Genomic DNA, 12,106 nt, shown 5'->3' with positions numbered 1-12,106 from the left:
CTCTTGGTAACAGGTCACATGATATGTTCCAAAGTTGTTGCTCTTTCCAGTACAGGAGAGGGTGACCTACTGACCCACAGGTACTGAAGATTGTTTCTTCAGCTTATTCTAAGCCCAGGACCCTTCTTGCAACAAGGCTCTGACTGCATGGTCACTGAGCAAATACAAAGACCCTGCTCCCAAAGGCAGGAAGCCTCTGGAAGTCCAAGGAGCCAGAGAGTGCAGCCCTGCCATTGGTGGCTTGGTCTGTACCACTCAGCTCCCACCCTCCCTGGCGGTAGGGTCCAAGCCACCAGGAAGAGGTGTCCTGGATGATCTCCAGAGCCACGGAGTAAGTGAGACAGGCTAGTAAACCAGGACAAACTCAGTGCAAAAACAATCCTAATGCACACTTTTATGGGGCATGTAGGGCATTGTTTCTCTAAGCATGATCTGAGGATCATTTGCATCAGAATGTTTTGGTGGGTTTATTTAAAAGGCGATCACCAGAACTTGCAAACAACCTACATGTCCTTCAGTGGTTGAACTGACAAACTGGCATGTCTCAGCAGTGAAAAGGAATGAACTACTGACACAGGAAACAACTGGATGACTCAGTGGTATTAATCTAAATGAAGGAAGCCATTCTCAGAACATCACCTGCTGTATAATCCAAACTCATAGGAAAAGTTGAGAGGGACAAAGAGGCTGGTGTGCACAGAGATTTGAGGTGTGAGTAGGGTGGGAGTATAACTCGACGGCAAGAGGGAACTTACTCAGATATGAAACTCTTCTGTGTACTGATGGTGGTGGTTACGCAAACCCACTACCTATGTAGTAAAATTCACTGAACTGTACCCTCTCCCTCTTCGAAGTCAAGTTACTGGGTGAAAATTGAAAAACAAAAAACGTATACAGACCCCACCTCAGACCTAATAATAAAAATCTCTGGGCAAGAGGAGCCAAGCCAGTGGCCTTTATAACAAGCCCCCAGTGAATCTCATGAACACTAAGTTCTAAGAATCAGTGGTTCTCATAGCTATTTATGAGTGAAAATTTGTACCACACTCTGGAGTGAAATTAGGAATATTTTATCAAAGCGCAGAATATGTATATAGTTTTACTCAGCTATCCGCTTTAGGGAATTTTTTATATGGATGTACTCACAGGACCTTGCAAAAACGTACAAACATGGGTACTGTGGATTCAACGCCACAGGGAAAATCAGTTAGATTTTCATCAACAGCAAACAATAAATCATGCTGCGGGCACATTGTGCATTGGTAAGCCAGCGGCCTGTGGGGAGGGCTGCACACGGATTCACCTCTGTGGTCAACTTTCTTCCTCCCTTCAATACGCATGCTGTTCCCTAAACTTGGCACAAGGTTCTCATCTGGGAACAACTGTGCCTTCGAGGGGTGTGTAGAAATATCACAAAGGTTTTTGGTTGTCATCTAGTGGGGGAGGCCAGGGTGCTGCTTCACACCCAGTGAATGACAGGACAACCCTCATATCAAAGAATTTTCTGGCCCCAAAGGTCTGAGGTTGAGAAGCCCTGGCTGCAGGGCCTCTCCACTCACACTTGATCCCGAACTTCTTTCCCAGGTCCCACTTCCTCACTGAACTTCCCAATGCCCCCTTTAGTAAGAGGGTGACCTTACTAGAGTTTCTTAAAATCATGTCCTGCTTAGCATCCCCCACCCCACAAATTAGCACTTGACACCTAAATAGTTGTCACCAAATCTTGCCTGTTTTATCCCTTATCCTTAATTATGTTAGATCACTGTGAACAGTGATATTTATTTTCTTGTAAGTATAAGCACAATGTAAACGTGTAGTAAACACTTATAAACCCCAGTAGGGACCTGAAGCTCAGAATGAAGACTAAAGCGCTCACATTGACTGGCTTCTTGTAAGGATTGTAGGATGTGGAGTAGAGGAATATTATTTAAATGTAAAAGGGAAGTTCTATAATTTCTACTGAATCGAAACTCCTCTTACTCTGAATACACCTGAAAATGTATTCAAGTATCAAATTAGAGTCACACTGTCCTTTGACATGTAAATAAAATGTGGCTCAAGCCCTGCAAAGGGAAAATCAGATTATTTCTGCCCTGAGTCTCTGGAGGGTGTGTGTGCAGGAGCCCTGCTGCCCCAGGTGTCTGCTCTGTTGAGACCCCTCCTTCAGCCTCACCTGCAGGGGCAGCCTCTCCTTCCTCCCCTCCCAGGGCAGGACCTGCCTTGGCACACAGCTCCTTTCCCTGATGTCCCTAGCTCGTCTCACGCAGGGCATTTATGTCCAGAAGTCCTCGAGAAAGTTCGGGATACAGAGCTGATGGTAAATAGCAGACAGCCCCATGTTTTATTGTTTGAGGACACTCTTTTAAAAGTCTTCAGCAACTGCAGTCCAGGAAGCTCTCTCAGACCTTCCTTTGCTCCAGACTCCCTTCTCCTGCTATGCAGCTCTGCACTTGCTTTGCCTGCCTTCTCTTTCCTCAACTCTCCTGATGCCACCCTCTGAGTCCTCGGAACTACTTCCTCCAGCTTCCCCCTCCACCGCGAGCTGGCTGCGATGGCCAACCCTAGAAAAGGGCAGTTCTCCCTAAACAAACAAACAAACAAACAAACAAACACAAAAAAACCCACAAAAAAACAACAAAAAAAAAAACAAAGAAAAACTCCAAAACAAAAAGTGTCATGTCTTCTGTCCCTGCCCTCCTCAGAGAGCTCTGAGTGTGGTGACCAGAGGATCGGCCACGGGGCCGGTGCTGTCGGGACCCCGCAGAGCTCCGCTGAGAAGTGCCGCGCAGGGGGCCCGTCTGCGGCCTGCAGAGCAGGAGGGTCGCTGTTGTGGCTTCAGGCCTTAGTGATGGGTCAGGACAACGTCCAGGGCAGGGGTTCTAAACACGCAGTCCTGGGCCTTCCGAGATCTAGGTCGGAGGTCCCAGGTGCCTTTCTCTTGGGCTGAGTCTAGAGAAGTCACGCCCCAACGACGTCTCCAGAACAGCGACTGCCCTGCCATGAGGTCTCGTCCGCTGCCACATTCGTACTGCTGGGAAAAGTCACCGGCTCAAGTCTAACACGCCCTCCTCCGAAGCACGGGAGGACAGAAGAACCCGCAAGATTGCCCCAAATGCACAACCAGCCGAGTCGCCAAAGCCGGTCGCCGGCGATCTCCGCGCCCGTCGCTGAGCATTGTGGGGCTGGTAGTCCACGCTGGGCGCTGGCGTCAGGCTACGGAATCCAGAGAACTACATTTCCCAGGACGACCCGCGTCGGCGTGAGCCCTCGGCGGGCGGACCAGACCTCCCGAAGAACCCCGGGCGACCGTTGGCGGACGCCAGATCCAGGGATCAGGATGCGCCTCCCGCTGCCCTGAGCACCCTGTGCGGGCGGGTCCTGGAACCACTGCCCCGGCGATCTGGGCGCGGCCTCCGCCTGAGGCGGGAACAGCTTTGGCGACTGGGGCCGCCCCCTGCAGCCTCTGGGTGCGCGCAGTCCGGGACCCGCGGCGCGCGCCGAACAAGGACCAGCGGCGGGAGCCAACCGCGTCTTCCCGGCCCCTCCACGATGTCCGAGGCCGAGCAGCCCGAGAGGGTGGCAGCCACGCGGCGGTGGAGAATCACGTGAGGGTGAGCAGCTCCGGGCTGGGGCGATGGGCCCCTGTTGCCCTCAGCCAGGGCGCCCTCGTTCCTGAGGACGTGGGCTTCGTGAGGGGGACGGGCTGCGCGTTTCCCCCGCGTCACTCCCCTGCCCCTTAAAGGCCGTTTTGCGTGGGATCCGTCGGGGGCGAGCCTTCTCCAGACTCCTCGTCCGCCCTGACAACAGTGTTGTCAAGTGCAGCCAGGTGGTGTCTGAGGTTGCGTGGGGCTGGAAGAGACTCGCCCCCTGGTTTGCTTGCGGGCCAATGGAAGCTGACGCGTCCTGGGCTGCAGAGAGATCTGGGAATTCAGTCAATGGAAAAGGCGTGAGCTGGCTCTGCTTTCAGGGTTCATTCAGTGCCTCAGTTGCAAAATTGGGACAATAAGCTGAGATTTCAAAATGCCTGGAGAAAGTGAATAGCTAATGGACAGGCAAATGAAATGCATACTATTAGAAAAGCCCCAAATCTCAGTTTTCCTATGAAGCTGTTTACATTAATTTTGGTGGCGCATGTCCTTACCTTTGTTTTATAATTATGTATTTGCTTAAATAAAAATCTTGAGGCCCCCTCACCTCAGGCTGAATCCCCAGAACAGTGGATTCGAGCTACATAATACCAGGTGGTCCTGGGGAGACCTCCCTTAGGCATTTGGGGGCAGCTCACCCAATCTCAGTGGCACCCACTTTCCCTACCAACAAACATTGTTTCCTGAGTTGCCCATACTCCTTGAATTTTGTATTTTCTGCTCTTTTACCATTGATTTATTCATCCCATTTGTTTGCCAGGTATTTATTTAGTGTCCAGCAGTGTCCAACTGTTGGTGTGGTCCCCAGAAATGTGGCTGGAAGGGGAAGTAGGAGAGTCTGGTCCTGGATACTTTGCAAGTGTGAATAGCTGATTCATATTCACACATTATTGAGCATATTCATGTGTTTAATTGTCATGTAGTTAATTGCCCTCTCCTTTGCTCCATCTGAGGCCATGTTTTCTTGTGTTTTTATTTTTACTTTAAAATTTTATTTATTTATTTAATACAGATGTCCCTCCCTTTTCACCCATTGACACCCTCCTCCCGCCCCCCCCCCCCCCCCTTTCACCACACTGTTGTCTGTGCCTATTGGTTATGCATATTTACATGTAAGTTCTTTGGTTTATTTCTTCTTGCCCCTATCCCCCTTCCTCTGAGGTTTGTCATTCTGTTCCCAACTTCCATGTCTCTGGGGTTTTTCTTGTTAATCAGATTATTTTGTTCATTTTATTCCATAAGTAAGTGAGATCATGTGGTACTTGTCTTTCTCTGATTGACTTAGTTCGCTCAGTATAATACTCTCCAGATCCCTCCGTGTGATCTCAAAGGGTAAGAGATCTTTCTTCCTTACAGCTGCATAGTATTCCATTGTGTAAATGTAGCACAGCTTTTTCATCCACTCATCTACTGATGGACACGTGAGCTGTTTTCAGATCTCAGCTAGTGTAAATAGCACATGCTGTGAACAGAGGGGCGCATATATTCTTTTTGATTGATGTATCAGGCTTCTTAGGATGTATTCCTAGAAGTAGGATCACTGGGTTGAATGGCAGTTCAATTTTTAATTTTTTGAGGAAACACCATATTGTTTTCCATAGCTGCTTATACCAGTCTGCATTCCCACCAGCAGGGTACTAGAGTCCCCTTTTTTCCACATCCTCACAAGCACTTGTTGTTTGATGATTTGTTGATGGCGGCCATTCCGGCAGGTGTGAGGTGATACCTCATAGTCATTTTAATTTGCATCTCTCTGATGATTAGTGATGTTGAGCAGTTTTTCATATGTCTCCTGGCCATTTGTATGTCCTGTTTGGAGAGGTGTCTATTCAGGTCCTCCACCCATTTTCTAATTAGGGTGTTTGTCTTTCTTTTGTATGAGTACTCTATATATTTTGGAAATTACCCCTTATCCAATGTATCATTAGCAGATATGGTCTCAATACAGTGGGTTCCCTTTCCATTTTGATACTGGTTTCTTTTACTATGCAGAAGCTTTTTAGTTTGCTGTAGTCTCATTTATTAATTTTTTCCTTTGTTTCCCTTGCCGTAGGCATTAAAAAAAAATTTTTTTTTTATCCTCACCTGAGGACATTTTTGCATTTATCTTCAGATAGCGTGGCTGGGAGAGAGGGAGGAAGAGAGAGAGAGAGAGAGAGAGAAACATCCACGTGAGAGAGAGACATCGACCAGCTGCCACCCACATGACCCAACCCAGGCCGGGGACAAACTGCAACCGAGGTACGCGCCCTTAGCAGGAACCTAACCCAGGACTCTGAGGTCCACAGGCCGATGTTGTAGCTGCTGAGCCAAACTGGTCAGGGCTGCCCTAAGCATTTTATCGGTGAAAATTGTGCTATGTCTGATGTCTGAGATTTTGCTGCCTACGTTTTCTTGCAAAATTTTTATGGTTTTGCAAGTTATATTTAAGTCTTTAATCCATTTTGAGTTTATTTTTGTGTATGGCATAAGATGATGGTATAGTTTCATGTTTTTGGATGTACCTGTCCAATTTTTCCCAACACCTTTTATTATATAGACTAGACTGTCTTTACTCCACTGTATGCTCTTGTCTCCTGTGTCAAATATTAATTGAGTATAATGTTTTGGGTCAATTTCTGGGTTCTCTGTTTGTCGCATTGATCTATATGCCTGTTTTTATGCCAGTGCCAGGCTTTTTGATTTTGATGGCTTTGTTGTATAACCTGATATCCAGAATTGTGATTCCCTCCAACTTTGTTCTTCGTTTTCAAGATTGCTGTGGCTATTTTGGGGCCATGTTTTCCACTACCACTTTGTGACTTGGTTTTCTTTATTCACTGTGTAAGCTTATCGGGATATGTTATATGCTAAGTCCTGTTGGTTTCACATTTGGAATGTTTTTAGAGCTGACCCTTCCCTTTAACTTGCCAGCTTGACCCGTTTAGGCTCTCCCTAGGGCCAGATGATAGCAGTTGCCATTACCTTGTCTTCTCAGTCCACCTCCCAAGTGGCGCATTATTGTCTTCTGAAGCTCTCGTCTGCTCCTGGGACAGTGGCCCTCATGGGGCTTCATCCTGACCAGCACATGACACGTGTGCAGCATCTACTGTACGCAAGGTGCTGAGCCAGGTGGGGAAGATCACAGCCAAGGATGGTTCTTGTCCTCACTTCCACCATCTCGCTTCCTTGTGTGCTTCCTTCTGCCCCTGTACCAGAGCATTGGGCAAGTGAGACGACTGGCAGATAGTGTGTGTTTTAACATCATTACCCTCGACCTCGAGTGCTCTTTCCTGTCCTCTGCCTTCATGTTAATGTCATGTGTGTCCTTCGGATTTACTCCAAAGACCATTACTTCCTTTCTGTTATTCCTTAGCCTCATAAGGGGAGGGTGAATTCTCTTTGATTTGTATCACTTTACACCTCTTAGGCACCTTATGCAGGTGTCTTGTGTTCTAGTCATCTGTGTTTGTCTCTCCCAGACCCATAAAGGGTAAGCTCCTGGAGAGTAGTTAGCCCTATCTTCATGCAGCGTCGGTATCGCCGGGTCTTCCTTCCTAGTAAATGTTCAATGAATTGTGTGAAGTGTGGAAATAATCTGGAGGTTGTGGGATTATTGGTGGGTTGAATCTCTGGGTGCAGGTCCAGTTCCCTAGTCCGTTGGTGTTCCAGTGTGGTAACCACCTCCACGTGTGGGTGGATAAAGACCTTGGAGAGTTCTCAACCGAATCCTTTTGGGTAGCCACCCTGAACTCAGATCTGCCTGTTTCTGGGAGTATGGGTATCCATCCATTAATGACTCTGCTCATCTGAAGGCCCATAGTCCCCTGTGTTCTCTTTGGAGTCTGGTTTTTGTTGTGGTTGTTTCTGACTGGCTTAGCTTGAAGTTGTGGGGCAGTGTTCCCGTTGGTTAGAAGGACTACTTCTAAGGTTACCCCACTGGACAAGGTGAGTGAAGTTCTGACGTTGCACTCATGGCGTGGTTCAGTATTGCCCGTTAGAAGGGGCCTACTCTTCCAGCAAAGCCTGCTTGGCTGCCTTTCACTGTTGAGCCACCTTGTGGTCAGCCTTTCCCACCTCTCTTTGGCTTTGGCTTAGACACTAATTCCTGGGCCGGTCATCTAATTTCAGGACCACATCACATGGTTGAAGAGCTTTGGGTCTGGGGGCTCCTTCTATTTCTGGCTCATCCAAAAGCTGAGGGAGGAGTTTCACATGGAGCCTATTTGACTCACCTGAGTTCATCAATTGCCACCTGCCTGCTGGGTGACTTGAATGAATGGCCGAGCATTGCACTGAGGTGTCGGGCAGTTGAATTTCTATGTAGCTAGAGCTCTCTTTAGGTGCATTTGGGTCTACCTGGGCATTAATAAATCAATGTATTTATTTTCTCATTAGTTGAAGAGCTTTATATGTTCTGATATAAAATCTTGATTCTTATACATATATAAACCTATACCAAAGAGGGAACGGGAAAAGATGTTATAACCTGTTCAGAGGAAATACCAAAGAACCATAAGTTTGTACACAGTCAGAAGTCGTAAAATTTACAGATATGTCTCTAGGATAATAATCTAATGTCTCTCACAAACCCCAACTAATTTGCATTTCTCTGGACAAGAATTATTTGTATGGTTAACGAATTTCTACATGTTAAAGTCTGTCTCTACTGTGTTGTAAAATGGCCTAGTCAAGGTGTTACTGCCATTGAGCTTCTTGGGTTCCCCAAGATAGAAATCTAGAGGGAACCCCATAGAAATTTCCAGACAGATTTTATTAAGCTCATGCTCAAGCACAGAGGCGGCAGCACAGAGGAAAGGATATTTCTCTGAGCTGGCTGGGGGCACAGCGGGCTTGCCTGAAAAGGGGGCCTTTTTTAGAAAAGGTGGGTTTTTTTGAAAAATGCAGACTTGCAGCAGCTTCTATTCCAGGCCTGGGTGACTTCCTTTTCCAGCTTCGTTGCAAATAAGTACATTGGCTCCTGAGCTGTGGGGGAAGGTGGCCAACTGCTCATACCACCAAGGGAAGGTCTAATAGCAGTCACACTTTGATCAACTGCATACCAGTCAGCAGTTAAGCGGGCAGTTAGAATAGAGACAAATCAGTTTCCTCTGTATGTTTGAGGAGGGAGTGGAGAGGTGGTGACATTTTGGGGTCCAGCGTTTCTTTAGACAATCTGGCGCCCTAGGGGTCCTGGGCCCAGGTCCCTCTGCTGTCTGAAAGGCAAAGGCACACACCCTTGTAGGTCGGATAACATAGTACCTACAGCCCTAGCCCGTTTGGCTCAATGGTTACAGCGTTGGCCTGTGGTCCAGAGAGACCCGGGTTCGGTTCCTGCTAAGGGCATGTACCTCGGTTGCAGTTTGTCCCCGTCCCTGGTTGGGTCGTGCAGGTGGCAGCCACTCGATGTGTCCCTTTCATGTCGATGTTTCTCTCTCTTTCTTTTTCTCCCTCCCACTCTATCTAAACAACAACAACAACAAAAATTGAAAAATGTCCTCGGGTGAGGATAAAAATAAAACCAACAAAACATGGTACCTACAGGCTCCAGCATGAATGGACATGTAGTAGCCTCTTTTGCTCATTTCTAAGTTCTAAGTTTTTCTTAGAGTGTTCAATTCATCTCTAAAGTGGGGATAATGGGTCTTGAGATCACAAGGGGGTATTGTGAAATATGACTTACAATAACATTTATAAATCTTGGAAGACGCTTAACCAATGGTAGCTGCTGGTTTGGTTTTTAGCTGTTTTGCCTTAGACTGGCAAGAGATTGTTCCCTGGAAGTTGCTTAGGAACTGAGCTCCACATTAGATCCCGAGTGTTTGACCTCTGACCTTCTTGTGCTGTTTGTGGTTTATCTGACCTCAGCTGGGCACGTGCTCTGTCCCTGGTCTATTCATAGGTATCTCCCCCCTTTGGTAAGGTGGCAGGCCTGAGCAGTGTGATGCCTGTATCTTGTCCATTGCACTCAGAAAGCATTCTTGTATTTACAAGTCTTTCCTGTCGCCGATGAAGACGCCTTCTCATGTTCCTAATTGAGCCTTTGCCCTCTCTGCAGATTCTCTGAGGCAGGCTCATGCAAAATATGGAGCCCTTGGCATCAAGTGGACAGAAACTGATATAATTTGCTATTTTGTGGTTACTTCAGACATTCCCCTCTTCAGTTGACTCGGGGAGTTTAGATGGTGGGCTGGATATGTACTGCAGGTTCCCTGTGATGCCACCAAAGCGAAGGTATCTGTGGTCAGTCCCCTGCCTTCTAGGTATTAAGCATTTCGGAAAAGGCACTGAAGCCAGACACCTCTGCGTTCTGCTCTTCGGGTGCACCTAGGCTCTGTTCTTTTCCCTGAGCTCTTCCTTTCTGATCTCGGCCCAGGGGCAGGTCAGGGATTATTCAGTGCAAATTGGCAGGCCAACTTATGTTACTGTACTTTGTAGGGGAGCCAAGCCTTTTGTTTGAGAGGATGTGGAGATGTTAAATATACAGCAGGTCCAAAATGGAGTCACTTTTGCTAAGCCCAATGTCACCAAATTGAGACTCAATTACAGTCTTGGCTTTCCTGAAAATGGGATCTTAAACCAGCCTTGTGGATCCTGCCATCCCGTGAAATAAAGTCTATGAAAGTGTTTAATTTTGTACTGTTCTTTGGAGTTTGTTTCTATCTGCTAGATTAGATGTTGCCCAAATTGAATCAGTTTTTGTTCCAGTAAACTCAGCATTTCTTAACTTAGTTTATCTTTCAGTTGGATGAATGGTGGCGTCAGATTAAAGGAGGAGAATTCTGGTGATAATTACAGCTGGGTACCGTAATACAACGGCTTAGGGTTCAGGAGTTAGGTTTCTGTAAAATAGGCACAGTGCCTACCTTTGCACCCTGGTTGGTGAACTAGTATTTCTAATAATTTTACAGCTCTAGGAATGGGGCTGAGAGGAAATAAAAGAAAGTATTAATAAGTTTTGTTTTACTTCCTCCTCCCTTTCTCTGGCAGGGTGACCAAGTGCTGGGAATTGGAAGTAGTTCTACAGTTGTCCGTACTGTGCAGTGAATAGGTATGTTCCTGAGCTGTCTGCTGGATGTTCTGTGTGGTAATGTGGGTGGGGGGAGATTGAAGGGGGGGGACAGAGGGACACAGGTTTCACATGTGCCGGGTTTGTCTGCAGCACTGAGGGTCTGGAAAGAGGGGTGCTTCTCTGAGGTCACTGAGTGTTCGTGTTCTTCCCTGAGAGAGGGCTTCCTGGGTCTCTCTGTTCACCTTTGGGGGTCAGCCCCTGAGGCAGGCTCTTTGAAGCCTGCGGACTTCTCAGGAAATCACAGACAACAAGTCAGTGTCAATAAAGGATTGACCCTGGAGTGAATGTGTGGTGCTGGCAGGTGGTGGCTTGTTCAGGCATATGCTGACTGTATTCTGAAGAGGAAGTCTCTGTGCGTAGCACAGGCTCAGGAATTGTTGGGAGGTTCGGACTGCATTTCACTCCTTCCCCCATGTCAGTGAACACTGAGAATGCTGAGCCACATTGACATCGTGGCCTCTTGAGAGGATGTGTTCTGTCTGGTTGTCGACCTCTAGTGTTGCCCCATACCGAACCATTCCCTACCCTACCTGCAGCTAGAATGATCTTTTTAAAATGTCAGTATGACCTTGTTTTTATTTAAAACTGACAACGGTTTCCTGTGGCCTTTAGAAATGTCCAAATATCCTTCTAGGCCCTCGAGGGTCTGACCTTTGCTTATTTTTTGAGTCTTGCCCCTCTTTCATTCCCCATTCCCTGGGTCACACTTTGAGACCCTCGTTGGCATCACACTCTGCCACCCCAGCTTAGAGCTGTGTCATGCCTTGTGTCCCAAATTGTCCTCTGATGTAGTTGAAAGACTGTTGATCCTTTTTCGAAGTGTCTCCCATCTTTCTTCTGTCCTTCTCGCTGCTCCCACACTTACACATTTCTTGCAGTACCATGAAGTGGTACAACCTGGCCCACCATCAGGAGTTGGACGGATCTCATTCCGTGTGGATGCTGAGGATTGTAAGCCAGAGAATAGTGCTGAACTTGTTTTAAATAGGGATTTGATTGTCTAACAATAAATCCACAAGGAGGTGGATGCAGGATTGAATTCAGCTGCTAGTTCTCTTCACTGTTCCCTCATGGTCACATTAGGTTTCCAGCAACAACAAAGTAGTAACAGCGTCAAGCAGCAAAGAAAGGAAAACCATCTTCCCTTCATTCTTATTCTTTTTCTCAGGGAGGACAATATTGTCCTGAGAGTCATATAGGAGACTCTTCCACGAGCCTTTGGCCAGAACTGTCTCAACTGCAAGGGACATGGGACAGTGTAGTATCCACCTGCTACTGAAGGAGGCTGTCTGCTCAGGAAAAGGTCAGGATGGGAGCTGGGAAAGGGTCCCCTGTGGATACGGTGGTCGTGTACATTTCTGCTGTGTGGGCTTGCGGAGGGACTGTGTCCTGAAATGCTGGGATGACT

At 47.3% G+C, this 12,106-nt stretch overlaps 1 protein-coding gene across 1 annotated transcript in view; it reads left to right on the top strand.

The window, feature by feature from the left end:
• Positions 1 to 3,740, top strand: part of SYCP2L (synaptonemal complex protein 2 like) — an 83,700-nt gene extending 79,960 nt beyond the window's left edge. The window contains exon 31 of the mRNA XM_036255600.1: positions 3,461 to 3,740. Within this exon, the coding sequence (XP_036111493.1) occupies positions 3,461 to 3,740 (280 nt within the window). The remainder of the gene's footprint in view (positions 1 to 3,460) is intronic.
• Positions 3,741 to 12,106: the final 8,366 nt, after the last annotated feature.

The sequence above is a fragment of the Molossus molossus genome, unplaced genomic scaffold (genome assembly GCF_014108415.1).
Source record: "Molossus molossus isolate mMolMol1 unplaced genomic scaffold, mMolMol1.p scaffold_m16_p_12, whole genome shotgun sequence".
Classification (NCBI taxonomy): Eukaryota; Metazoa; Chordata; class Mammalia; order Chiroptera; family Molossidae; genus Molossus; species Molossus molossus.
The sequence above is the reverse complement of the archived record's forward strand: the minus strand, read 5'-3'. Positions and strand labels throughout refer to the sequence as shown.